General features: G+C 39.9%; 1 protein-coding gene across 1 annotated transcript in view; it reads left to right on the forward strand.

The window, feature by feature from the left end:
• The first annotated feature begins 507 nt into the window (after positions 1–507).
• Positions 508–24,885, forward strand: part of SH2D7 (SH2 domain containing 7) — a 41,201-nt gene continuing 16,823 nt past the window's right edge. The window contains exons 1-2 of the mRNA XM_089671465.1: positions 508–620; positions 5,293–5,382. Of these exons, the coding sequence (XP_089527591.1) occupies positions 508–620; positions 5,293–5,382 (203 nt within the window). The remainder of the gene's footprint in view (positions 621–5,292; positions 5,383–24,885) is intronic.

A 24,885-nucleotide genomic window follows, 5' to 3' on the forward strand; every position in this document is an offset into this window, starting at 1 on the left:
GAGGATCTGTATACTGTTGTGACACTGCAGTGGATATTTAAATATACTTATAATATACTAATAGTATACTATAATAATTATACTAATACTACTTAGAAATATATATTCTATAGTAATGATAAAAGACAATGTACTATAATAATTTTCCATTACTCACAGAAGTTTTGTAAAAAATATTTCCACTTCTTTCCTCACTTATCATTTCAAACATTTTTGCATACATGAAAAGCTGCTCATGCAATTAAAAGCTTTCGAGAACGAGATACATTTGTTCTTGTTTTCTGATCATGTAATATTGTCAGGTACTGCTGTAAAGTAACTTGAAGGTCTGGTATATCCATGTCTCTACCTCCATTTATGATGCTTTGTTTTAAAACAATAGGTATGTTGAAACTCAACATGGTTGTGATGCAGAAGTGAAATAGGCAAATGATATGATGCCAGTATATATATCTTGTGCCAGTTCATTGTTCATTCAGTTTATAGCAGTCAACTACTGAGTCCGGGATGTCTAAAAATGACAGAAAAAACCCACTAGGTCCTAATGGAATAGATTTCTCTGTGAAGCATGATTCAGAGGGTGGCCTTCCTGACTGGTTCCATGGGCTCATGTCAAGGAGGTAAGTGTGGGCATATATATATATATATATATATATATATATATATAAATAAAGGTATGGCATTGTTGATTCTTATTATTGACTCCTGCCATTATAATGGGCAGCACAGTGGCTAAATGCTTAGCACTTTCGCCTGGTAGCACTACGGTTGTTGGTTCGATTTCCAACCACGGCACCACCTGCCTGGAGTTTGCATGTTCTCCATGTGCCTGCGTGGGCTTACTCCAGTTTCCTCCCACACTCCAAAGACATGCTGGTGGTGAATTGGCTTCTGTCAAAATTGGCCCTAGTATGTGTATGTATGAATGTGAGTTATGGTCCTTAGATTGTAAGCTCCTTGAGGGTTAGGGACTGATGTGAATGTACTGTGTGTGTATATATATATATGTGTGTGTGTAAAATTGCTGTGTAAATTGATGGTGCTATATAAGTACCTAAAATAAATAATAACAATTTAGCTTCTACTTAAGTAAAATAAATACTGGCATGGCAAAATAAAAATTGGCATGAGGTACTATATGAGAAAACTATTTCATTTTGCACCTTAGTATTTTTAAGGATTTATACAAAATGTAAATTTGAGCAACAAATCTATTGTGGCTGGTATTAGTGCTATTAAATCTGAATCAGACTAATCTTGCCCACCAGAACCTGGCAGGTAGTTTATTGAAATCAGGCTGGCAGTGTAAGGCCCATGTTACTTTACCAGTTCTGTAGTTGCTGACAACTGCCCAGCAATAGGATCACTAAAACTGGCCATCCACTGGTAGATTTTTGAAACAAACATTCATACAAAAATTTTCAGTACATTCAATGATTTGACGAATGCCATTCTAAAAGTACTTCAGAATTTTGTTTGCTTTTAACATTTGCTTTTGGAAATGGATGGACTTTTCTGAATGAAAACTACATACACTGTTAAAGCGGAGTTCCACTCAAAAGCAGAAGATCCGCTTATTTGCCTCCTCCCCCCCTCCACTGCCATATTTGGTACCTTTTTGAGGGGGGGGGGGCGGATACCTGTTTTAGACAGGTACTCGCTCCCACTTCTGGCTCAGTTCACCACGGTGAGGTGAGCCAGAAGTTTGACCCCCCACTTCCCTCCCGCAGTCTCCTGGGACCTTTCACAGGTCCCAGAAGACTGCTGGACCAATTAGGAAGTGCAGCACAAGTTGGGCATGTGCAGTGGGCACCTGGCTGTGACGCCGCTATCTGTCACAGCCTGGTGCCTAGAGCATAGATGCCGACGCCATGGAGGAGAGAAGGGGAGAAGGGACGGTATGGGTGAGAACATCACTGGACTCCTGGACAGGTAAGTGTGTGTTTATAAAAAGTCAGCAGCTACAGTTTTTGTAGCTGCTGACTTTTAATAAACACAAAAAATGGCTGGAACTCCGCTTTAAAAATCCATTTGTTTGAGAAAAAATTTCCACTACTTCATATTTTACCAACACTGCAATTGAAAATGAACATCATTTTGACCATACTAATGAATAGAAAATAGAAAATCAAAAGGCCATTCTTCAAATGAAAATGTTTAAATGAAATTCTACCAGTGAATGGCCAGCTTTAGACTCAGTTCAGCTTCTTGACTGGAAGGACATGACTGCTGAGAAGCATATGCTTATGCAACCAATTAACAGACCAATGCCTTGCCCAAAAATTACATGGTGGCTGATAGGAAAAGGACAAGGCCACAACTTTATTGAACTTTTCCAAACAGAACAAATAACCGTACTGTGAACACAAATACACCATAAACCGACATAGTCTAAGACAGCCTTTTTCAACCAGGGTGCCTTTTGGGTTCTTCATGGGTGCTTTGTTAAAATGCCTAAAAATTGGTTGATATTGCCCAAAAATTGGGTACAAGCCAGCAGGTGGATCAAGCTTGCTGTTTTGTTACACAAAGTCGCAGGTTTTCATTGTGCAATATTAATACCTTGGGTACTGTGTAGGCCAGCGTCCTAACAACCACTTATGTCATTGGTTGATAAGGACATCAGGCACCTGCACAGCATCCTTGTTTGACACCTTTCTGTCAGGGCTGGAACCACTCTAACTGTGTGGGGGAGAGAAAATGTTGAAGAAGAAATGCCGGAATACTAGTCAGTACCAGTGTGCAACAGTGTATTTGCTTTGAAAGAATAAATGATCTCTAATGTTGGGTGTGCAACGTGTGTGAATGCTGCTGCATTATGTTTTATTTTTTTTTATATTAGTTTTTTACATTGTAGAATGGGGTGCCTCAAGATCGTTCATAATTTGAAAGTCTGCCTTGACTGGAAAAAGGTTAAGAAACACTGATCTAAGATGCCTTTCTTACCATAAGTGCCAGACAGGCATTAGACTGAACCCAGAATTTAACTTGAGGGCATAGCCTATTAAAACAATGTCAATTGCTGGGAAGGTCAAAACTGCCAATAAAGCTGTGCAGAAACATCACAGAGCGGGTGGGTGGGAGGACAACTCTTCTGTAAGCTGAATCTCCTCAGGTCAGAAGGACATGCCTCAGCACAATTTTTTTCTAGAGTTTGGGCTTCACCCCATCACCTCGTGACTTTGTAGCCAATCTGATGGAGCCATTTAGACTCCTTATTTGGGTCAAAACACATACAGTAATGCAACGCTTCCATCAGTCAAGGCTCCCTTTCTCTAAAGGGATTCAAAGGGCCTTCATTCTTGCTGCCTACACAGTAAGGTGTCCCTGCATGACTGGACTATTGCCAGCGATCAAGATTCTGCAGTGTTTTGGCCCGTGACTGAGAGACATCTATTAGGGAAGGTGGCAGTCCCATTTTAGTGACTGTCCTAAAGTGCAATGTCGATCAAGGATAACAAGATAACCGAAAATAATTGATAAACAGTTTCCCTCTATAGAAGAGATATAGATGAGCAGCCTTGCTAACTCAAAAAATGTTCTTGTCCTCCAACAATTCTATGTCACAGGGGGTCAGGGGCGGACTGACAACTCATGGGGCCCCCGGGCAATAGGGGATCATGGGGCCCCTGTGTCCTTGCCCAAACTCAAAAAAGCCTATGAAAAAGGTACCAGGGGCATCTCATGGGGGCCCCCTACTGACCCTGGGCCCTCGGGCAGTGCCCGAGTTTCCAAATGGTCAGTCCACCCCTGCAGGGGGTTGAGAAGTTTTATTGCAGTGATATTCATGCAATATATTCTCAAACTGATTCATTTTTACACACATTGTTGCAGGGAACTTGATAAATGTATTTTCATGGCCAATTGTAAAATCAGCTGACTTACTGCAATATCAAGCTCGGCTAAAGCTTAGTTTTGTACAAAATTTGCAAACCCTGGTAGAAATTGTGAAATTTTGTCATTAATAATGAAATATGAATGATCATGCCAAAGAACTGTCTTTTATTTTAGGATAGTGATCATGTGAAGCAATTTATTATCACATAGTTGTGTTTTATATCATAATGATAACAGAAATCACCCAAATAGCCCGGATCAAAAGTTTACTTACCCTGAAATGTTTGAAATGTACAGATGCACAACGTGACACATGGGTTAAAATGGCAATTAAAGGTTAATTTCCCACATTTGTTAGCTCTCAAATGGATGAGCAGGCTAGATATTGAGCCATGGGGAGCACAAAAGAACTGTCAAAAGACCTGTGTAACAAAGTAATGGAACTTTATAAAGATGGAAAAGGATGTAAAAAGATATCCATAACCTTGAATATTCCAGTTAGTACTGTTCAATGCCATAAATGCCTGGTTACAATTTGTGATGAACACGGTGCCCGACCCCTGCACTTTTCACCAAGTTGTAGCAAAGGACTGGCCATCTTACACTGCGCTGTCATTTATGTGACAAAGATATTCCAGCTCCTGACCTCCATCTAGGTGCTAGCACCCTGAGGGCGTTTCTCACGGGGTAAGTTACCTAAGCAATTAACCCTTAAACTCCACACTGCCACCAGATAGCTTTAGGCCTATCAACCCTTCACAATATTAACAAGAACAAATCTGAAAAATAAACATCTGCACACACACTGTCACCACAGACAGGTATACACAGGTACTATCCCCCTCTATATTGTAAAGCGCTGTGTAAACTATTGGCGCTATATAACTCCTGTATTATAATTGCCATTTCAACCTGTATGTGTCACCTTGTGTGTCTGTACCAAGGCCACACATTCCAGGGTATGTAAACTTTTGATCAGGGCTATTTGTATGATTTCTGTTATCATTATGATTTAAAAAGGAGTCAAACAACTACGGGATAATAAATGGCTTCATATGATCACTAAAGACAGTTTTTTGGCATGATCAGTCATATTTTCAATATAGATGCCAAAATTTGACAATTTCTGCCCGGGTATGCAAACTTTTGAGCACAATTGTATATATACATATTTTTATATTTATAAACAAAAGTATATGTATAAACCAAAATATTAGGCACTGCAATACGTTTTATATCAAAACCAATAGTACATAGTTCAGAATGCACTTTTAGAGATATTATTGTAATCGGGACAAATCAGAACAGCACTGGCCTAAAGCTTAGATCTTGAACCTCTCACAAAATCTTACACTGAAAAAATGTGCTGTTAGTAACACTACAGTAAACCAAACAGTTATACTCAAAATAAATATAATATTGGCCACTTGATGAATTCATGTTCTTCTCTAAAAGGGAATCTGAAGAACTACTTAAGAGCAAGGAGACTGGGACCTTCATGATCACGTTAAGTCAAAGGACGTTTGGCTACATTCTGTCATATAAGTAAGTTTTATCATATGTCTGTCACATATGTATTAATGTGATTTTTCAGATACAAGAGAAATGTTTTGTATTTTTGGCAGAAGTGGGGTTATGCTATACTCATTTATTCTGTTATACTGCTTATATTTACTGTAGCTTTTCTCATCAAAGTTTAGAAATGATGACTTGTTAGGTGTAATGAGGAGTAGAATTGAGAAACATTTTTCAACATAACTTGCTATTAGGGGAGGATCTGCATTCCACAATTTCAGTTGCCTCATTATTGCTACTTTATGTGACTTTTAACCCAGGGCAGGGGCGGACTGACAACTCATGGGGCCCCCGGGCAATAGGGGATCATGGGGCCCCTGTGTCCTTGCCCAAACTCAAAAAGCCTATGAAAAGGTACCAGGGGCATCTCATGGGGCCCCTTACTGACCCCAGTGCCCGAGCTTCCAAATGGTCAGTCCGCCCCTGACCCAGGGTCACCATCGCAGATCTTAAAGTGATTTCCCTTAAAATTAAAGGGTTCAATACCCCCCATAATTAACAGTAGTGTTCTGCTACTTCCAAACCTTGAAAGCTCACATACTTTAGTTTGCCTCTAGGAAACCCATTGCTCCCAAGCCTCATTCCCTAAATACTTCAGCGCCAGATACCCTCAGGTGTTTCAGGTGAATGCCCAGGTAAAGAAGAGGGGCGTTCTTATTGCTTATCGCAGATCTGCCCAGTCTTCACTTTACAAAAAGATTAAAAATCCTGCAGGGCTTTTACTTAGAGGCCCCCTTCCAATACAGAGAAGCAACATTAGTTTCTTACTATGCCCCAAACTCAACACAACTCTCCTTTTCAGGCACTTATTACAGATCATATGACAACACCAAAGGTGTGTCATAATATTATGTGGAATCTCAAACTCAGTTCCCCTTCTTGAAAAAAGCAGACACTCATTCCCAGTAATTCCAACAGGCTCCCTCCTTATGCGCAAAGGTCATTAAAAAATTGCTGGAGAGAGTTCAACCAAACCACCAAGGACTTCACCTTTTACTCACACCCGCACAAGTCTTTGTCATGCAATGACCACATATTCATGTCCCAGGCTATGCCTCCCTCTTTTGCTGCAGTGGATATATTTCTGATTATTTGGACCAATCATTCCACTGTGATATATATATACACATTTACATATTTAAATGTTTATTAAGAAAAATAAACTGGGAACAACAGCAACTCAGCCTAAGGCTGGCCATACATTATACAATTTTCTTGAGAATTCTGCTTTAGATTTACCAAAATCTATATAATATGAGGTCAAACCTAAACACTTTCAATTGTATCCAATTAGGCTGGCCCTTGCACTACATAGTTGAAGGTAAATCTAAAGGAAATTGGGAAGAAATTGAACAGAAAATTGTATAATGTATAGCCAGCCTTAGTCAACAATAAGCCTGAGTCATGTTGATTCATAAACACAGGGTTGTTATTTTCCAGCATCTGTGGGTGGAATGGGGAGAATTGGTCTTTTTAGTGCAGAGATTCATTTTATTAAAAGAGAGCAGTTTTATTGATCACATCAGTAATCGCTGTTGTCTGATAAAGAGGCTCTTTTAGCGGCTCTGAAGCATTGCTTGTTTTAACAGATGTGCTCAATGAATGGCTTATATCTTATGCTTTGTATGTTATGTACAGTGGACCACTGCTCTATGTATGTTTTGCTTTTCATTATAGTCATGGCTTCTGTATTTTGTATTCTGTGCTGTATATTACATCTTTCGACCACTGCAATCTGCATGCTGTGCTGTACACTGTGCGCTCCAGACTCTCCACTGCATCCACCGTGCTATAAGTTATGTAAGGGAATTCTTCATTATAACATTAGTCAATGGATCCATATTATGATATCATTATTTCAAAGTGCAAGAAAATAGACAAATACACCAAGATGTGTATAAAAGCTATTCCCATTTATTGAACATTGGGTATGTTCTTATAAAGAGTGGATGAGTTCAACAGAAGGGAGCCCGCTAGGGATGCCACCTCATCCCCTTAAAACCGAACACATATTAACAGCTTCCCTGATGCTCTATAGCAGATATACTACTACAGAGCAGCACTGGGTGCGCACAATCACGTATATATACAGTACATGATTTTGCATTTCCGGGTAGGGGGCGTGCGCCCTACCCATGCCGCTATTTTCGGCCTCGGCTGTTAATCACTGGGTCCCAGTCGTTGATTACTTGCCAGCACCCGGTGATTGCTGAGCATTACCGATGGGGGGGAAAGAACTGTATGTAAAAAATACAGTTCTCTCCCCTGTCAGCTCCAGCACACTGCTTTGTATGGCTGTGCATAGCAGAGCCATACAAAGCAGTGTGCTTACAGTTGAAAGCACACACACAGCACACAGTAAAACAGCACACAAATAACCCTTTGATCGCCCCACATGTTAACCCCTTCCTGCTCAGCGCCATTAGTACAATGTCAGTGCTTTTTATTAGCACTGATCACTATTGGTGTCACTGGTGATGTCAATGACACCAAGTCAGTTTCCCCGCAGTGTCAGAATGCCCGCAGCAGTCCCACTATAAGTCGCTGATCGCTGCCATTATTAGTTAAAAAAAAAAAATCCAGTATCTATACCGCCATTTGTAAATGCTAGAACTTTCACATAAACCAATTAATTTACATATATTGGGATTTGTTGTAGCAAAGACATGTCGCAGAATACATTTTGGCCTACATTTATGATGAAATTTGATTTTTAATTTTTTTTTACTGGACATGTTTAATAGCAATAAGTCAAAATATAGTTTTTTTTCTCAAAATTGTCGGTCTTTTTTTTATAGCGCAAAAAAATAAAAATTGCACAGGCAATGAAATGCCACCAAAAGAAAGCTCTATTCATGGGAAAAAAAGACATACATTTCATTTGGGTGCAGTGTTGCATGACCGCACAATTGTCAGTTGAAGTAATGCAGCGCCGTAATGCAAAAAATGGCCTGGTCAGGAAGGAGGGTAAATCCTCTGGAGGGCAAGTGGTTAATTACACAGGTTCTGGGGCTGATTAAGGTGGTAATTAAACCCTCTTAATGCAGGCCATAGACAGGGAGAAAAACAGCAGATTTTTCTTTTAAAAAACGAAAAATCGGTCGTTCAAGCGGCCGACGTTACCATCAATGGTAAAAAAAATCGGCAGATTTTCATCCCGTCTAGAGCCGGCAAAAAGTGTCCCTGCAGAGAGCTCTGCTATTTCTTTTACAGTTCCTTGACATTTATAGCGGTTGCAACAATGTATCTATTTGTTTCCATTTCAGATACAGATGTTTTTATTCGGAAACAAATAGATACAATGTTGCAGCCGCTATAAATGTCAAAGAACTGTCAAAGAAATAGCAGAGCTCTGCAGGGACACTTTTTGCTGGACTGGAACTCTTCTTATTTTTCATCCTACTTCTTCTTCTTCATCCTCATCCTCTTCTTCTTCTTCTTCATCCTCATCCTCTTCTTCTTCATCCTCATCCTCTTCTTCTTCATCATCCTCATCCTCATCTTCTTCATCCTCATCCTCTTCTTATTCATCCTCATCCTCTTCTTCATCCTCATCCTCTTCTTCTTCATCCTCATCCTCATCCTCTTCTTCTTCATCCTCATCCTCTTCTTCTTCATCATCCTCATCCTCTTCTTATTCTTCTTCATCCTCATCCTCATCTTCTTCTTCTTCATCATCCTCATCCTCTTCTTCTTCTTCTTCTTCATCCTCATCCTCTTCTTCATCCTCATCCTCTTCTTCTTCATCCTCATCCTCTTCTTCTTCTTCTTCTTCTTCTTCTTCTTCTTCATCCTAATCCTCTTCTTCTTCATCATCCTCATCCTCTTCTTCTTCATCCTCATCCTCTTCTTCTTCTTAATCATCCTAATCCTCTTCTTCTTCATCATCCTCATCCTCTTCTTCTTCTTCATCATCCTCATCATCTTCTTCTTCATCCTCATCCTCTTCTTCTTCTTCATCCTCATCCTCTTCTTCGTCATCCTCATCTTCTTCTTCATCATCCTCTTCTTCTTCTTCTTTTTCTTCATCCTCATCCTCATCCTCTTCTTCTTCTTCATCCGCATCCTCTTCTTCTTCATCATCATCCCCATCCTCTTTTTCATCCTCTTCTTCTTCTTCTTCTTCTTCATCCTCTTCTTCTTCTTTATCCTCATCCTCTTCTTCATCATCCTCATCCTCTTCTTCATCCTCATCCTCTTCTTCTTCATCCTCATCCTCTTCATCCACATCTTCTTCTTCATCCTCATCCTCTTCTTCTTCATCTTCTTCTTCTTCTTCTTCTTCTTCTTCATCATCCTCTTCTTTTTCTTCTTCATCCTCTTCTTCTTCTTCTTCATCCTCATCCTCATCTTCTTCTTCTTCATCATCATCATCCTCATCCTCTTCTTCTTCTTCATCCTCATCCTCTTCTTCTTCATCCTCATCTTCTTCTTCTTCTTCTTCTTCTTCTTCTTCTTCTTCTTCATCCTCATCCTCATCTTCTTCTTCTTCATCCTCATCCTCTTCTTCTTCTTCTTCATCCTCATCCTCTTCTTCTTCTTCTTCATCCTCTTCTTCTTCCTCTTCTTCTTCTTCCTCTTCTTCTTTTTCTTCTTTTTGTCTTCCTCTTGCAGGTCACTGCTCATGCGCAGATTTTTTATTGGTAAAAAATCGGCTGATTTGCCCATCATTCCCACGAAAATCGGCCGATCGGCAAAATAGGCCGATTTTTTTTCCAACTTTACCAGAAAAAAAAATCTGCCAAAATACCGAAAAACGGCCGACCAAATAGCCCACTAACGATCCGAAAATCGGCCGATTTTATTTTCGGCCGAAAAATCGGCCGATTTTCGACCCATCTATGGCCTGCATAAGTGTCTGTTTATGACACAGAGAATAGCTGCGATTCAACAGATCTCAGCTATTCTCTGGTCATTCACAGTTTATGACACTCAGGAGATCATGTCAGCCCTTCTCTGGAGATCTGTGTTCTCCCTCCGGATTCTCCAGCCCAGAGCTGGAGAATCAGAGGGACCGCAAACTAAGCAGCGATAATTTACCTCTGTTTAGTAAACTGATCTTTTACTGTAATCTCGCGAGATTATAGTAAAATCAGCCGTTTTCCAGAGTTTGTAGACTGTTCTCCAGCGTTTGGAGACCGTTCTCCCTTCGTTCGGAGAACTGCTTCATAAACTGTGTTCTCCAAGAATGCCGGAGAACTGAGCAGCGATCTATTACCGCTGGTTCATAAACGGACACCTTAGTGCCTTATCTGTATTACATGAGCCTTAGAACTTGTGTAATTAATGTGTTCAGTTTTAAAGGGATGAGGTGGCAGTCCTAGAGCCCGCGGCTACATACACAATAGATGACAACAGAAGGATTATCAGTTGAGTGTTAGCATGGGTTTCCATTACAATTAAACATCCTGTTCCAACTATTCTTTAAATTCCTGTTAAAGGATAAATTCCTTTTAGGGTAAACAAGTGCCATGTTCCTACTCCTGTAGCATCTCCTCGCTCTATGAAAGGGAGAGTACAAGTCCCAACAGCCTGTCGGCTTGCAGTTCTGAAGGAACTACCATGGCATTGCTGAGCACTGTGGTAGTTCATCGTCTCTACCTGTCAGTGGGTATCTCCCTGCCCATATGAGGTACGAGCACACAAATACACTGACAAGTCTGCAGGAGTCCTGCATGGCACCAGCGGGGTGCTATTTGTGGTTGCAATGCTTTACAGGCTCCTAGTAAAATAAATAAATAAATGCACTTTTTTTTTTTAACCTACAAAAATATGCACTTTTTTTTTAAAGGTTAACTTATCCTTTAACTTATATAAGACTAATTGGTGCTGCTCTATTTCTAAGTGAAAAATAAACTCCTGTTATGAATATACCACACAGTGTAGATAATATTAAAGATTGTAATGATCATATATACAAAACCACAATTATAATATTGAATAGAATACACATGAAAACATCAAAAATTATCCTTTAACTTAGCTCATGTCATTTACATTTACACAAAACAAGAAAAACAACTCCTATATGTAATATAAAATGGATATAAAAATGGAGGTTAGCTAGATAATGGCTGTACTTCAGTATAAGCAAAGCTCATTTCCCCTTCAGTTACATTCCCCATACTGCTCTATGCCTTGTTGTCCATTCATACCATTACCATTTTTGTTAGAACTTAAACATTTGACCCAGTTACCAAACAGACACACTTTTGAAAGTTCTAAATTAAAGCATGACAATAAATCTGGTTGCAGTTTATTTAGTATTATATCATTTAGGAGAAATACTGAAAGTGACATAATACCTACAGTAATGCCAGTGCCACTTTCTGATTTCATGTTTAATGGCATTTTGTTTGTAGTTTTGTAGTTTGTGGCTCTCCTGTATACTTCCTGCACTCTCAGGATTACTATAACATAATTCCATTTTCAACTGCTAATGGTTCAGAAAATGTCATTATCTGTGATACAGGAGACACTCAGGCTGACAGCCTATGCTGGGACAACACAACAACATCTACATCAAAAAGACACTTTCAAGGTACCTATATACAGCACCACTTGACAGACATGGCAGAATAATTGTTCTTAAAATGCTGATTGCCAACCCTGAAGATTTGAGAAGCATGCATTAGGTTCCCCCTACAGATCAGGAGCAGTTGTCTGTAATTCACCCAACCAATGCACAGATTATAGTAATTCCAACCTTAAAGCGGAGTTCCACCCAAAAGTGGAAGCTCCACTTGTCTGCCTACTCTGCCTCCACTGCTACATTTAGCACGTTTTGGGAGGAAGGGGGGAGCAGTTACATGGTTTTTGCCGTGGCAACTGAGACAGATTTTTGCCCACCCCTCCCTCCTTCCCCCCCAGCCCTCTTTGATGCTTCATAGGTCCCAGAAGACTGCAGCCCATTCACAAAGCACAGTGCGCTTTGCATATGCAAAGAAGGAGACTGGCTGTGAAGCCACAAGGCTTCACTGCCAGTTTCCCTTAGTCAAGATGGCGAAACCAGCACCCGATGGCTGATTGAAGAATTAGCTCAGGGTGAGGACACTGCTGGATCCCTGGACAGGTAAATGCTCTAATATTAAAAGTCAGCAGCTACAGTATTTGGCCAGTGGTGTATTTACTTTTCATGCTGCCCTGGTAAACACATATATCAGCTCCCCCCCAACGGAGAGACCCTGACACCGACCAACATCCCCCTCCCCCATGTAGAGAGCCTGACATTGCCCAACAACACCCCAGCCCCACCCCACCCAAGAGAGCCTTCTACTACCACTGCCCCTCATACACTGGCAACCCCCACCCCCACCCCAGTGAGAGAGAAGACACTCACCTTTACAACTCCGGACATCCCCGGGAACAAGAGTCAGGCTCTGGATACACCACCAAGCAGCCCGCAGCCTCTCTCAGATCCCACCTGGTCCCCATGCTGCGTGTTTCTCTTCTTCCACCCCTTAATTTGCACCCCTAAAAAATGCTGCTGCCCCCCCTGCAAATGCCTTGTTTGCTTTGTGGTAAATACGCCCCTGCTTGTAGCTGCTGACTTTCAATTTTTGGGAGGGGGGGCGGGGCGTAACTCCATTTTAATGGAAAAAGCTGCACTTCAGCTGGATAAGTTCACCTTTTGTAATGTTACATCTGTATTACATCTGTGTTACTGTTGCAGTAGCACCTGCACCCCCCCCCCCAATTTTGACAAGAACAGCAGCCGTGCAGGGCTTTGTCCACCCAGCAGTGTCATGCATTCATAGAGTTCTATTAAAAACTGAACTCTACATGTACCAACTGACTTCGTGGCTGTCAGCTTACAGTTCTCAATGAACTACCAGGGCCCTGTCTATCTAGGTGGGGGGTGTCAAACTGGCGGCCCTCCAGCTGTTGTGAAACTACAAATCCCAGTCATGCTTGTAACTGTCAATCTTGCAATGCCTCATGGAACTTGTAGTTTGGCAACAGCTGGAGGGCCACCAGTTTGACACCCGTGGTCTAGGTAGTCCATTGCTACTCCCTGTAATTGTGTTAACTGACAGTCTGCAGGAGCCTGAGATTGCACCCACGATCTGCTGATCACGGGTGCAGCATTCTGCTTTGTCATGCCTGCAAGGCAATAATACTACAGTGAAGTAAATCTGTGCCTCCCGCAGTGCAGTTCTGGAAGGGATTTATCAATGCTGCACTCCCGCTAATAAAACCACGTGTTTGAAGTGGGGTTGTCTAAAAAATTTGAAAAGGTTTGGAGCAGTTGGATCAGAGACGAATGGATAGTCCCACATTGCTGTGCACTTGTATGGTTCGAGGTTTGGACCAGTGACTGAGCTGACGTTAGTATCAGGTGTGCCAGTTTCATGGAACCATAGTAGTGAACACTGCAAGACCTGACATTACTGTATCCTGTTATAATAAGGGTAGGAATGCTCTTATGGTGCTCCTATTGTATCTTCCCCAAAGATGGGCAGCTCTGTGTATGTACCAGTATATTGCACTTTTCTTGCATTTGGTATGATGGCGGGGCTGCTTTTGCACAGAGAGACATGGATGGAAGGGTTTTGTTAGGTGGGCAGTAGGTTAACAGTGTAATTGTCTAATCTAGCTTTGGTGTTCCTCTTCAAGTTTAATAAAAAAAGAACGCACACATTTTTTTCAATATACATTATTATTTAGCATTAATGGAGCCATCTCTAGGAGCTAGAACAAATCCCCCCTTGGTATTCAAAAAGGGGCATGCAGCTTTTCCCTTCGGCTATTTGAGTAAATTAGTGTTAGAAAATGTGCACAGATTAACCATTTTCACATCCACAAAATGTTATAGCAAGTATCCTCTTTATATTTTATTATTATTATTTATTACAGGTACTTATATAGTGCTGTCAATTTATGTAGTGCTTTACATATATATTGTACATTCACATCAGTCCCTGACCCTCAAGGGGTGTACAATCTAAGGTTCCTAACTCACATTCATACATACTAGGGCCAATTTAGACAGGATCCAATTCACCTACCAGCATGTCTTTGGAGTGTGGGAAGAAACTGGAGTACCTTGAGGAAGCACACACAGGCACAGGGAGAACATGCAAACTCTAGGCAGGCGGTGCCGTGGTTGGGATTCAAACCAAGAACCGTAGTTCTGCCAGGCGGAAGTGCTAACCACTTAGCCACAGTGCTGCTCCTATATTTTCAGGGCCATCTTCCTGCTGAGTATTCAAAAATATCCTTGTGAGCCCGAACCTATTGGAATGTACTGTTTGCCTTCTAAGACACCTTATAGGCACCCAGGATTAACTGACAAAACCGGTCAGCTGTAAAAGCTGGATGAGTCTGGATGACGTTGAGATACCTGCCAAAGAACACTGGTTGAAGTCAGGATAAGACTCTAACATTCATCTATAGTGGCCATGAGCCCTTGTATCTAGAATTGGGAGTATGCTGATGTTATGTGATACATTTAATGTGGGTAAGACGCTTACTGACCAAAGTTTGATCCTTATGGATGTTCTTGGCTACAGTCAGGAACAGGTGCGGACTGACCATTTGGAAACATGGGCACTGCCCGAGGGCCCGGGGTCAGTAGGGAGCCCCATGAGATGCCCCTGGTACCTTTTTCATAGGCTTTTTTGAGTTTGGGCAAGGACACAGGGGCCCCATGATCCCCTATTGCCCGGGGGCCCCATGAGTTGTCAGTCTGCCCCTGGTCAGGAATGTATACTTGCCATTCAAGTAGAGTGTTATTAAATGCCATAGAGGTCCATTACATGCCTATGATTTCATGCAGCAAAGATTTGTAATGTGCTGGGGGACACTGTACTGTTTATAGGGAATAATGGTCACTGAGGAATGACGACTTCATCTCTATGCCTCCATAAAAATGCACAGGCAAGAACGCAATTCTGTTTCCACATAGTAGATTAGGATTGTAACAAGCATTGCTGCTATACTGAGATGAGGTGTTTGTCCATTGAGATATTAGTGAGGTCACATGATACACCCAATTAATATATGCAGAAATTTCTGTACAAAATATTCTTTAGTAACCCATAAGCAGAACAACTTTACGAATGGGAGAACAATGCATATACATGGCCTTTAGGATGGTTGCTTTGAATGAGGAACTGTAAGTAACAGAGATAATGTACAGTGCTAAGGCATATAAGGATCATCTCCAGTTGATTATCTGTGGGGAGTCCATGCTGGCCAACTAGACCTGAGATCAGTCTACAGTATATATGAGAGTAATAAGTTTGGGCTCACAAAGATAATTTTGAATGTGCAGCAAGAGGATGACCTTAGAAACACAAAGAGGATGGTCCCTAAGATGTATTGTGGATGCTAAAGTGTTTAATTGGTGTATGTTTTCTGACACTAAGTTAGCCCAAGAGAAGAGCTTCATGCTCCCTTCTGAATACCAATGCAGGGTTTGTGCAGGATCACAGAGTTCGCACCATTAAAGAGGATCAATAATATATACACTCACCAGTCACTTTATTAGGTTTACTAGTACCGGGTTGGACCCCCTTTTGCCTTCCAAATTCCCTTAATTCTTCGTGGCATAAATTCAACAAGGTGTTGGAAACATTCCTCAGAGATTTTGGTCCATATTGACATGATAGCATCATGAAGTTGCTGCAGATTTGTTGGCTGCGCATCCATGAACCGTTGATTCAACGCAGGATGGATCCATACTTTCATGTTGTTTACACCAAATTCTGATTCTACCGGCTGAAATCAAGACTCATCAGACCAGGCACTTTTTCCACTCTTCTATTGTCCAATTTTGGTAAGCCTGTGCAAATTGTAGCCTTCGTTATCTGTTCTTAGCTGACAGGAGTAGCACCTGGTGTGGTCTTCTGCTGCTGTAGCCCATCTGCTTCAAGTTTCCACATGCATTCAGAGATGGAATTCTGCATACCTTGGTTTTTAACGAGTGATTATTTGAATTACTATTGCCTTTCTATCATCTTGAACCAGTCTGCTTAGTGAGCTTAATGCCATATCTTGACTTAACTCAACTGGTAATTATACATAGATCAGATTGTAGTTTTACATAAAATAGGCAGGAGAGTGGACCGATGTTGTATTAGTTATGGATCCTGGTAAAATATTTAGACGTGTACAGTTTGTTTCATTCCAAATTTAAATGCGCACAGATTTTTGTGGTATTGGAGATTCAGGTGCATCCGAATTTCTGAATGACATTAGTAACGAATTTAAATGAATCCGAAATAACAAAACGCCTGAAAATTGGAATTAAATCCAAAAACAAAATCAAGTTAGAAAAGAATAGAATAAAATAGAACTGAAAATAAAGGAATGGAATACAATATAAAAAAATAATAAAATAGAAAAGAAAACACTAGAGTAAAATAGAACAGAATAGAATACAAAATAAAAGAATATAATAAAATGAAATAGAAACTAAAGTAACAGAATAGAAAAGAATCAAACCGAAAATAAAATAAATAAAATAGAGTAAAACAGAACAGAATAGAATAAAAAATAAAATAATAGAATAAAATAGAATAGAAAATAAGTGAATAGAATAGAAATGAACAGAATATAAAAGAAAAGAAAAGAATAGAGTAAAACAGAACAGAATACAATATAAAATAAAAGAATAGAATAACATGGAATAGAATAGATAGTAATAGATTAGAAAAAATAGAATAGAAAATAAAAGAAAATAATAGAATAGAAAAACAATAGAATACAATAGAATAAAATAGAAAGAATATAATCATCTTCTGAAATTTGAATTTTGAATAAAATAGAATAGAAAAGAAAAGAATAGAAAACAATTGATAGAGCAGAAAGAATATAACTGTGTTCCGAAATTTGCATTTCCAATAGCATAAATTTAAATAGATTAGAACAGACTAGAAAGAATAGAATAGAAAGGAAAAAGAACAGATATTGTCACTCCTTAAAAAAATCTACTTTATTTTAAACAATGACCCCCCCCCCCAACCTATGTTGGGGCACAGAGACCTGCCCAATGATAAAGTGAGTTTTAAAATCTCACTGGGCCACATTATTGTTTGCTAGAAAGCTGATAGCTTAAAGGTGGATATCTTTCAATCTGCTGACCTTCTTGGACCTTCTTGGAATGGAAAAACTGTGAAAACGTTAGTTTCTGACTATAAAAGGATTATTTACCAACATCAAAGTACTCCACATAAACACTATAAGATATGGGATGGATGGCAGAAGAGGAGCCCCCCAAGTTGATCCCCTTATAACTCTAGTCCTCCCTCTACATGCATAACTGGGGTTGATTTACTAAAACCGGAGAGTACAAAACCTGGTGCAGCTCTGCATAGAAACCTGACCAGGCCATTTTTTGCGATACGGCGCTACATTATTTAACTGACAATTGTGCGGTCATGCAACACTGCACCCAAATGAAATTTACGTCCTTTTTTTTCCCACAAATAGATATTTCTTTCGGTGGTGTTTCATCGCCTGTGCATTTTTTATTTTTTGCACTATAAATAAAAAACGACTGACAATTTTGATAAAAAAAACAATATTTGACTTTTTGCTATTAAACACATCCAGTAAAAAAATGTTAAAAATCAAATTTCATCATAAATTTAGGCCAAAATGTATTCTGCTAAATGTCTTTGCATTCCTAATACATGAAAATTAATTGGTTTCCGTGAAAGTTATAGCATCTACAAATGGTGGTATATATACTGGAATTTTTTTTTTATATTCTTTTTTTACTAGTAATGGCGGTGATCAGCGACTTATAGTGGGACTGAGGGACTGTGGCAGGCATTATGAAACTGGGGGGAACTGACTTGGTTTCACTGACATCCCCAGTGACACCAATACAGAGATCAATGCTAATAAAAAGCACTGACACTATACTAATGACACTGGGCATGAATGGGTGAACATAAGGGGCGATCAAAGGGTTAACTGTGTGCTGTTTCACTATAGGGGCTCTGTGTGTGCTTCACTGTTTGCACACTGCTTTGTATGGCTTTGCCATACTGTAGTATGTGTGTATGTAAGCTGACAGGGGAGAGATCTGTATTGTTTACATACAGGTCTCCCCCCAGTCAGAGATACTCAGCGATCACCGGGTGCTGGAGAGTAATCACTGGCTGGGACCCAGTGATTGATAGCTGAGGCCGTAAATGACGGTGCGTATATATTCTTGATTTTGCACACCCCTGCCGCCCTGTAGCAGTATTTCTGCTATAGGGTGGTACGGAACTGGTTAAGTGAACAAGCTGAAGATAGAAGCCGATTGGCTACCATACACAGTTACACCAGTTTTTGCATTCTTTGTAAATCAACCCCACTGTGTCAAAGTGATGATCTATGTATCTCAATGGTTGGCACTGTACATTGTACTCATATGGGATGGGTCTGCTGCTGTTGCATTAATAAAGAGTGAAATGACACTAAGTTTGAGATGGGTTGCACTAAATATACATTATATTCCTGATTTTGATCACTATATATTTTGAGTAACAATTTTGAATATATTCATTCTATTTGGGAATACATTAATTCCATAGTTGCCAACATTTCCCAAAACTTTTTTTCCTGTATGTCCAGAAAGGTGGTATGGGTGGAGTAACATTTTAATTATGGGCAGGGCATTTAATTGTGGGTATGGCTCAACATCAGTCGAAAAAATGTGTCCACCAATGTGGGACATGCCACAGCCAAAAATGGGCATGGTTTCAATTACACTAAATATTGGGTGTGGCTTAAAGGGGTGTGGTTAAATAGAGTCTGAGATGACTTACATAGTGGAGAATGTGGTAAGTTAAATAGGGAATATACTGTAGGTAGGGTAGTGTACAGGGGTCATTAGTATATAGGGCAGTGTGCAGAAGTCAGTAGTATGTAGGGCAGTGTACCAGTAGTGTATTTTGGTTATGTGCTGCCCGAGGCAAGACTAAAATTGGGCGCCCCTCCCCCCCACATTTATATTTTTCCCACCCCTTCTTTTTTAAGATCCACCCTTTCATGTTCCACCTCTGAACTCCCTTCTGAGCACTTGTTACACCACTGCACCCCCTCCCATACTACATTCACACATGCTAAATTCACATATACACATACTACATACACACACACACTACATTCACATATACACATACTACATTCACACATACTGCATTCACATATTATACACATATTACATACACACATACTACATTCACACATACTACATTCACATAGTATACACATATTACATACACACATACTACAGTATATACACACATACATTCACATGTACACATACTACATACACACATACTACATTCACATATACACATACAGTACTACATTCACACATACTACATACATACATACTACATTCACATAGTATACACATACTACATACACACATACTATATTCCCATAGTATACACATACTACATACACACATACTACATTCATATACACACATACTACAGTATATACACACATACATTCACATATACACATACTACATTCAGACATACTACATTCACCTATACACATACTACATACACATATACTACATTCACATAGTATACACATACTACATACACACATACAGGGGAGGACTGACCATTTGGAAACTCGGGCACTGCCCGAGGGCCCGGGGTCATTAGGGGGCCCCATGAGATGCCCCTGTACCTTTTAAATAGGCTTTTTTGAGTTTGGGCAAAGACACAGGGGCCCCATAATCCCCTATTGCCCGGGGGTCCCATGAGTTGTCAGTCCGCCCCTGCACACATACTACATTCATATACACACACACTACAGTATATACACACATACATTCACATATACACATACTACATACACACATACTACATTCACATATACACATACTATATACACACACACTACATTCACACATACTACATTCACATATACACATACTACATTAACACATACTACATTCACATATACACATACTACATACACACACACTACATTCACATATACACATACTACATACACACACTACATTCACATATACACATACTACATACACACACTATATTTACATATACACATACTACATACACACACTACATTCACATATTCACATACTACATACACACACACACACACACACACACACACACTACATTCACATATACACATACTACATTCACATATACACATACTACATTCACACATACTACATTCACATACACACATACTACATTCAAATATACACATACTACATACAAACATACTACATTCACACATACTACATAGACACATACTACATTCAACTATACACATACTACATACACACAAATTTGAAAAGAAAGAATAGAATAAAATAGAATAGAAAATAAAGGAATAGCATACAATATGAAAAAAGAATACAAAAGAAAACAATAGCGTAAAACAGAACAGAATATAATAGAAAAGAAAATAATAAAATTAAATAGAAAATAAAGGAATAGAATAGAAAAGAATAGAATAGAAAATAAAGTACTAGAATAACATATACTGTCCGTCTCATAAAGTAAGAACTTGATCTAGGTGTAGATCACATTACCACAATATCTTGGGGTAGTCATAGGGAATTGCAGTCAGACCTACTGGACAATGATTTGTGAAAACAGAAATGCAGACTCATGCACATTGGTGGACGTGCAGACATGCCTGTGCTGGCTTTATCTCTTTAATCATTCTTCCTCCAGGACTGGCCATCCAAGTGTTTTCTAACTTTTCCAGGGCAGGCAACAATTGCACTGAGATTTGTATTTTGTGATAATGAGTCATAATAAGATTGAATAAACTTTTAAGACAACTTTTAGGCTTCATGCACCCTAGACATTATAAAATCGCCAGTAGCGGTAGCTGTAGAATGCTACATTAAAACCGTGAGTTTTGATGCATTTTATTGCATGTTTACATTAGCTTTTTTTCTGCATTTTTTAGTGTTTTTCAACGTTTGCGTTTTTTTTAGCAAAATTATACTCCCACAAAATCTTCAGGTTCAAAAACGCTCATAAACGCCGGATAGCTGCATTTTTTTTAGCACTTCTCAGCAATTACCAGCATTTTTCAGCTTTTATCACCGCTAGAGCGTTTTTACAGCTAAAAACTCCTCTTGAAACCCACTAGTTCTGGATTTTTTTTCCAGCCAGAAAACGTCCCTGCCAAAAAAAGCTGATTAAAGCCTATGCGTGCATGAACACATAGGATAACATGCTGGGGAGTTTACTGGCTAAAGAAAAAAAACGCCAAAAGCCAAAAACAGCAGCTGTAAAAACGTCCAGTGTGTATGAGGACTTAAAATGATGTTGTTGAACTGAGGTATCTGCAAGGCTACTTTTTGTTTTTGGCTCACTAGGGCTCAGTGACCTTTCATTTATTAATTTATTTCAGGTACTTATATAGCACCATCAATTTATGCAGCACTTTACATATATATTGTACATTCACATCAGTCCCTAACCCTCAAGGGGTGTACAATCTAAGGTCCCTAACTTACATTCATACACATACTAGGACAATTTAGAGAGGAGCAAATTCACCTACCAGCATGTCTTTGGAGTGTAGGGGGAAACCAGAGTACCCAACGGAAACCCACACAGACACAGGGAGAACATGCAAACTCCAGGTAGGTGGTGCCATGGTTGGGATTTGAACCAGTGACCCTAGTACTGCCAGGCAGAAGTGCTAAACATTTAGCCAGAGTAAACAGGTCTTTATATAGCACCGTCAATTTACACCACACTTTACATATACAGGTGAAACTCGAAAAATTAGGATATCGTGCAAAAGTTCATTTATTTCAGTAATGGAACTTAAAAGGTGAAACTAATATATGAGATAGACTCATTACATGCAAAGCAAGATAGTTCAAGCCGTGATTTGTCATCATTGTGATGATTATGGCTTACAGCTCATGAAAACCCCAAATCCACAATCTCAGAAAATTAGAATATTACATGCAATCAATAAAACAAGGATTGTACATAGAACAATCTTGGACCTCTGAAAAGTATAAGCATGCATATGTACTCAGTACTTGGTTTGGGCCCCTTTTGCAGCAATTACTGCCTCAATGCGGCGTGGCATGGAAGCTATCAGCCTGTGGCACTGCTGAGGTGTTATGGAAGACCAGGATGCTTCAATAGCGGCCTTCAGCTCTTCTGCATTGTTCGGTCTCATGTCTCTCATCTTTTTCTTGGCAATGCCCCATAGATTCTCTATGGGGTTCAGGTCAGGCGAGTTTGCTGGCCAATCAAGCACAGTAATCCCACGGTCATTGAACCAGGTTTTGGTGTTTTTGGCAGTGTGGGCAGGTGCCAAGTCCTGCTGGAAAATGAAGTCAGCATCCCCATAAAGCTCGTCTGCAGAAGGAAGCATGAAGTGCTCCAAAATCTCCTGGTAGACGGCTGCGTTGACCCTGGACTTAATGAAGCACAGTGGACCAACACCAGCAGATGACATGGCTCCCCAAATCAACACAGACTGTGGGAACTTCACACTGGACTTCAAGCATCTTGCTGTGTGTGCCTCTCCATTCTTCCTCCATACTCTGGGTCCTTGGTTTCCAAATGAGATGCAAAAGTTGGCTCTCATCAGAAAAGAGGACTTTGGACCACTCAGCAACAGACCAGGTCTGTTTTTCTTTTGCCCAGGTAAGATGCTTCTGATGTTGTTTCCTGTTCAGGAGCAGCTTGACAAGAGGAATACGACATTTGAAGCCAATGTCCAGGATCTGTCTGTGTGTAGTGGCTCTTGATGCACTGACTCCAGCTTCAGTCCACTCCTTGTGAAAGTCCCCAACATTTTTGAACGGCCTTTTCCTGACAATCCTCTCCAGGCTGCGGTCATCACTGCTGCTTGTGCACCTTTTCCTTCCACACTTTTCCCTTCCACATAACTTTCTATTAATGTGCTTTGATACAGCACTTTGGGAACATCCAACTTCTTTTGCAATTACCTTTTGAGACTTTCCCTCCTTATGGAGGGTGTCAATGATGGTTTTCTGCACAACTGTCAGGTCAGCAGTCTTTCCCATGATTGTGATTCCTACTGAACCAGACTGAGAGACAATTTAAAGGCTCAGGAACCCTTTGCAGGTGTTATGGCTTAATTAGCTGATTAGAGTGGGACACTTTGAGCCTAGAATATTGCACCTTTTCACAATATTCTAATTTTCTGAGATTGTGGATTTGGGGTTTTAATGAGCTGTAAGCCATAATCATCACAATTATGACAAATCACGGCTTGAACTATCTTGCTTTGCATGTAATGAGTCTATCTCATATATTAGTTTCACCTTTTAAGTTGCATTACTGAAATAAATGAACTTTTGCACGATATTTAAATTTTTTGAGTTTCACCTGTATATATACAGTATCCTGCATAAGTTGATGGACTGGCCAAGCATGTCTCCGGCCTTAAACCCTATTGATTATCTGTGGGGCATCCTCAAACGGAAGGTGGAGGAGCGCAAGGTCTCTAACATCCATCAGCTCCGTGATGTCGTCATGGAGGAGTAGAAGAGGACTCCAGTGGCAACCTGTGAAGCTCTGGTGAACTCCATGCCCAAGAGGGTTAAGGCAGTGCTGGAAAATAATGGAGGCCACACAAAATATTGATACTTTGGGCCCAATTTGGACATTTTCACTTAGGGGTGTACTCACTTTTGTTGCCAGCGGTTTAGACATTAATAGCTGTGTGTTGAGTTATTTTGAGGGGACAGCACATTTACACTGTTATACAAGCTGTACACTCACTACTTTACATTGTAGCAAAGTGTCATTTCTTCAGTGTTGTCACATGAAAAGATAGAATATAATATTTACGAAAATGTGAGGGGTGTATTCACTTCTGTGAGATACTGTGTGTAATATATATATATATTACATTCACATCAGTCAATGCGGAGGAATTAAATAGGCGAACAGGAATTTGCACCGTATTGAATAATTAAAGTGTATATGGCCTCTCAGAGCAAATGAAAATTGTACTGCTTTAATAAATCAACCCCATAGACTTGCACAGCGTTAATGAAGCAGTGAAGCCATCATTGTGCAGTTCTTCAAAGCAAAAAGAAGGGTATGCATATACAATGGATACATTTGGCTCCATGTACATATATAAGTAAGGTTATATATATTATAAGAAGTCTTTCACAAACAGAAAAAACTGTTGCAATGGGGCTGATTTACTAAAACTGGAGAGTGAAAACTCTGTTGCAGCTCTGCATAGAAACCAATCAGCTTCTAACTTGTTCAATTAAGCGTTGACAAAAAAAAAACTGGAAGTTGATGGGGTTCTATGCAGAGATGCACCAGATTTTGCAGTTTCAGTAAATCAACCCAATGCTACCTTTCAACGTGTCTCACAAACATAAAGCTAGAAGATAGGAAAGTAAAGGAGCTGAGTCCTGTAGGTAAGAATTCATCCAATTTTCAGGGTACAGCGGCCTGAAATGTTTTAGAGAAGCTGGTAGGTCCTTTAAAATTGTCCTTT

This window comes from Staurois parvus, unplaced genomic scaffold (assembly GCF_062004578.1).
Source record: "Staurois parvus isolate SC_StPar_1 unplaced genomic scaffold, SC_StPar_1.0 ptg000105l, whole genome shotgun sequence".
Taxonomy (NCBI): domain Eukaryota; kingdom Metazoa; phylum Chordata; class Amphibia; order Anura; family Ranidae; genus Staurois; species Staurois parvus.